A 5,211-nucleotide genomic window follows, 5' to 3' on the forward strand; every position below is an offset into this window, starting at 1 on the left:
TCCTGAGTGGTCTCAGGTCTCATGAGTACCATCTCAGCGATCTCTCTAGCCTTGAGGTTGGCCAGGAAAGACTCAGCCGTCATTTCCTCGAGGTTCAGTATCTCTGCAACCTCTGGCAACGGTTCCAAGTGGACACCAGATGCCTTGACGGGTAAACCCGTCTCGCTATCGAAGATGTGATAACACTCTTCCACCGGCCTTGTCGAAGGAGCCCGGGCCCTGGACTCCGAGTCGCTTGAAGCGACGTCGATCGGAAATAAGTTCGGATCCGACTTGAGGCGGCGGCGGCGTCTTTGCCGACGGCTTCTGTGACGGGGAGCTTTGCTGCCCACGTCTAGGGATGTCGTCGCTACGACATCCGAGGCACTCGTGGCCTCGTGTGGTACTGTTGTACCCACCACAGGAAGCGTGTTCATCGCCTTCCTCTTCAGTTAAGGTCTGGCGACCGCGTGTGGCACTGTGTACCCACACAGGAAGCGTGTTCAACGCCTTCCTCTTCAGTTAAGGTCTGGGCGACCGCGTGTGGCACTGTGTTACTCACACAGGAAGCGTATCCGACGTCTTCCTCTTCAGTTATGGTCTGGGCGACCGTGAGTGGAACTCTGTTACCCACTCTGAACACGCTGTTCTCAGTGTTCATGACAGCTGCAGCTGTCTGCGGAACTAAGTTACCCGCCTGTGGACCTAAGTTACCCACTTGGCCGGCGCCTCTTCTGGGCGCGGCCACCATCAAAACATCCTCGGAGTCGTCATATACGTCGACGACTCCCAAGCATCTGCCGGATGCTTTGGTACCCTGGCAGCCCTCGCGGGCGCCCCGGGTCCTGACAGAGGTGGGAACATGACTCACCAATGCTCTGTCGGACTGCGCAGGGCGGCTGGCACCGATTGCCTTGCCTCGCCAGTCGATCCAGGGCTCGTGCTTCTCAAGCCAGGGCATGCCCAGGATCATATCATATGGATCCATATCGAGAACAGTGAACTGTTCGAGGCTGTCAAAGTCTTCAAACTTGACAGCCAGATCCACTTGGACGTTGGGGACAGTGACGACCTTCCCGTCGGCCAGTCGCACTGACACCGTCCCGTTGCCCTTGCTTTCTCGCAAAGCTTCGGACAACTTGTTGCTGTTACGAGCAACCGTCTGGCGGCGTGCGAAATTCTTCGACGCCCCAGAGTCAATCAAGATTCTAAAGGGGTGATCGTACCCCCGTACACATCCGTGTACTACGAGCAACCCGCCGCTGCTCTTCGCCGATTCGAGAGTGCGAAGACTCTCAGGGGCTAAGTCCCCGTGGTACGCGCCACCCGCGCACCCATCACGAAGACTTAGTTCTTCCCCAGTAGGGCGCCCCGCCCCTACTGGTTCCCTGCGCTCCCCTGTCCCCGGGATCCTGGCTTCTGCCAGCGACCCTTGAGGACGGGCTTGGGGAAGGACCGTCTGCGGAGTCTTTCCGCGGGACAGTCGCGCTTGAAGTGGCCCATCTTCCCACAGCCGAAGCAGCGGATGTCACGCTGTTCGGCGGACCCGAGTTCCATGGGAACTGGTCCGTTGGGGCTTGTTCGACCGGGAGCCGACAAGGAACTCCCAGGCCACGCTGAGGCCGGCGTACGCGCCTGGCGATGGCTGTATTCTTCTTGAAGAGCCACTTGAATCGCCTCTTCAAGGGTGCTTGCCTGCACCCGGAACAGCTGAGTGCGTGCGGGGCCCACTCGAAGGCCGTCCATGAACACAGTCATCTTGATGTGTTCGTTGAGTGGGTTTCCCACTAGGGACGCCGTGAGCTCCCGTATCTCTTGCACATACTCGTGCAGTTCGCGTCTTCCTTGTTTACACGCGAGGAAGCGCGAACGCTGGCGGTACTCGTAGTTCGCCGGGAGGAACGCGGCTCGGAGCTGTTCGCACAGCTGAGCCCAGGATGTGAAACATCCAGGGGATGTCGCTTCCCGAGTGTACACCCAACTCTTTGCACGACCGCTAAGGTTGGAGAGTGCAAAAGCAACACGCAGTTGCTCGGTCGAGATCAGAGCCGCGTCCATCGCGAGCTCTACTTCTCGGACCCAGAAGTGAAGGTTCTCGCCTTCCTTCCCTTCATACGGCTTTACCTTCAGCCGTATTGGCTTCGGGTGAGACGGGTTTGCTTCCGCCGCCGGAGCCTGCAGGTTCTCCCGCACATGCGCGATGAGGCCCTGCTCGTACGCGTCGAATGCATTGACGCGCTCGAGCTGCTCAGCCGGTGTTGATACCACCAGGCTCTGCAGGGCCTCCATCCCGAAGATGCCTGCCATCTTCCGAACCGACTCGAACTGAGAGTCGTTCATATGGGAGAAGTCGTTCCTATCCATGGCAACGAACTTCGGAGGTTCAGGTAGTCTACCCGCGATGGCGTGGATTGACTACAAGTGCTACCAAGTGTGACGGGGTCACACAGCACCTTGCGCTAGAGGAAGTTATCTTCCGAGAGTATACAAACTCTCAGTGAACGGCAGTTCACAGGTCCCCTCTTTAATTAAAGAGAGCGAAGTGACCTAAATAAGGTAGATTGTAAACTGAGTATATTTATAGGTAGGTTAAGTTTGTGGTTAATACAAACTATCAGTTACCTATAGAAATGCAATGTCATTTAACCAATGGTTGGTTTTGAATGACCTTGGTACCTTGTACCAAATATCCCGGAGTATGACATGTCATACTCCTGAAGTGTGAAGTGTCACACTTCATGTAACCAGGGTACACTTAGTGCTACGTACCCCGTTACAATACTTACAGCATATGTGAGATAACCCTTTAGGCACGTGAAGCCGTAGAATTTTTTACTGGCCGTATTCCGCCCTGACCGGACCTTATGCCCGGATGTTTTTCCCGGTCAAATCATCATGTCAGTGCAAACATCCGATCTTAAAATGGTGTGTTAATTGTGTACAAGAAGCTACCAGTTCAAAAGTACAGTCATGTAGTTTAAGCTCATCGTTGCTCTGTAGCAACGTACCATTAGTCATCTTCTGAGCTGCTCTCCTCGTCAGCCTCCTGATCTCCATCCCAGTCCAATGAATTGTCGTACACATTCGCGGCCTCTGTGATCCTCTGCTCTGAGTCTTTTATGGCGGCCACTGCACCTGTAAGCGCCTCATCAGTAGCATCACCCATAGACTCCTCGTCCGACGATGTATCTCCACCCAGGCCCAGGTTGTCATCAATTTCACTACAGAGTGAGTCAAGGGAAACATCAGACTCTTCAAAACCGGCGTCGTTGCTGTCCGAGTCAGGTGGCACTTCAAACTCAGTCAAGGCAGGTACCGGCGGAAGTGCTATACGAGGTAACCGCTGTTTCTTCCGGCGTAGCCCTCGTGTGATGCTGGCCTGCTTTCTGGCGTAGGCACTTGACATTCGGCCTATCGTTGAAACAAACTGGCGCAGATTGGGATGGGGCTTGAAAGCTGCATTCATTTCGCGGTTAAACCTCTCCAATGGGTTGTTAGTACGAGCAACTACCGAGTTCATGATGCCGAAAACATTCCACTCCGTAATAAAATACCGTTCTAGCCAGGTTTTACGAAAGTACAGCCAGAACCTACGCCATTCTTGGGCGGAGTACACACATCCTTTGTCGGCACACTTCCGTTTAATCTCTTGTTTAACCCATCCAATACCCTTTGGGTCGACAAGCTCAGGATCGATTACAGTTAGGATGTCAAGTACACCAGGTTCCATAGCAATCAAAATCTCGTCTTCCGTAAGACGTTCTTTCTTCATTCGTCTTCGTATTGCCTGTTTAAAGTGGAAGAAGCATCCTACCACCTCGGCGTTGGGGAGACTTTGAACGGCTGAAATTAGGCTGAACTCGAAATCACAGACAACTTCAGCTGGAGACAACTTTTTGCCGGTGTCGCGGTGTATTAGGTGCAAGATGTCCTCGTACATTGTCTCGGTCTTGGATGTACAGAGTACGAAATACACCGGAGTGTACATATTCCGAGCCGGATCATCCACCATAACGATCAGACACTGATAGAAGCCCCTTGGAACACATCTAAAAGTACCGTCAATAAAAATTGAAACACTGTTGTAAAGTAGAAGCTCCTTTAGAGCAGGGTGAGCCCACCCCAGTATACGGTTGGGTGGCGCATTCGGTTCCGGGTGGGCAGTCACGAGATGGAAACGAAAGAACGGGATCGCAGAGTCCTTGACCTTCGAGCACGGTGGTACCTCAACTACTCCATGAATGTCTCCACCGTAGTATCTGCGGCGAACCCGACGGACGCGGCTTTTAACTTGCTCCTCAGTTAACCCTTCGATAAGCTCCTCGCAATTGGGCCCATTGAACTCAGAACAAATACGCTCCCAAATGGCTTCCTCGGGCATCCCAGGATCCTCCGTTGCCAGACGATCGGTCATCTTCTTCATAGCACCGGTCTCATTCCTTAACGACCCGTTAACTATTACGTCTTTACGACAATTGTGGTCACCTATCACGCGCCACTCACCGTGGGGTGTTATCTTTAACACTCCGTTGCAGCGTGACGTACGGTACGTACTACACCGGTACACAATATTCTTCGTAGACGCCCACGACTTCGTATATTTGAAACCCTTGTAGATTTTTATCGTTTTCGAGCCGTGCTGCTTCTTGACGCGCAAGACGGGTTGACTCTGTGTAGAAGGCGGTTGGTTATAGCCCTCAGAGGTGGTGCTGTCGATGCTGATGGCCGCTTGAGGAGGTGAAGTGTGTAGGCGCTCGGCACCATGACCTGTACTAGCCCCCACTTTATGGCTATGGACGCGCTTTTTCTTACGTCGATCATGCGTATTCTGACGTGTCATACCTTGGGTGAGTATGATAAATTCTGTCTGACAGTAAGTGGTTCTCCTGCTTTCCTCGTACGGACACAAGATCCAACACAAATGGATCAATGGTCTTGTTGTAGTCCCGAATAGAATCCGGTACATTTCTTCAGTCTTTAACCCGAAAATTGTATTGGCTCCGTTCATAGATCAGATCATGCAAGACAATGCCAAAAAAAAAGCTCCGTTCATAAGATCCGGTCAGGGCGAAATACGGTCAGTAAAAAAGTCAACCACGTGAAGCGCGTCCTGGTCCCCGGCGAGGGAGCGGGAGTTACGTGGCTCGTTTGACCACGCGCCGGTTCCAGCTGTATAGCAGGCATGGCTAAGAGATTACATTATTTAATACTCGTCTCGGGAAGTCGGGGCCA

At 53.0% G+C, this 5,211-nt stretch overlaps 1 protein-coding gene across 1 annotated transcript; it reads right to left on the reverse strand.

Annotated features, from left to right (window-relative positions):
- Nucleotides 1–2,989: 2,989 nt before the first annotated feature.
- PITG_23320 (putative cleavage induced protein) lies at nt 2,990–4,837 on the reverse strand (the record flags this gene model as incomplete). The annotated part of the gene is made up of 1 exon (XM_002902638.1): nt 2,990–4,837. The coding sequence occupies one exon, from the start codon at nt 4,817–4,819 to the stop codon at nt 2,990–2,992; it is 1,830 nt and encodes a 609-aa protein (XP_002902684.1).
- Between the last annotated feature and the right edge of the window lie 374 nt (nt 4,838–5,211).

The sequence above is a fragment of the Phytophthora infestans genome, genomic scaffold (assembly GCF_000142945.1).
Source record: "Phytophthora infestans T30-4 supercont1.17 genomic scaffold, whole genome shotgun sequence".
NCBI classification, from domain to species: Eukaryota; Oomycota; class Peronosporomycetes; order Peronosporales; family Peronosporaceae; genus Phytophthora; species Phytophthora infestans.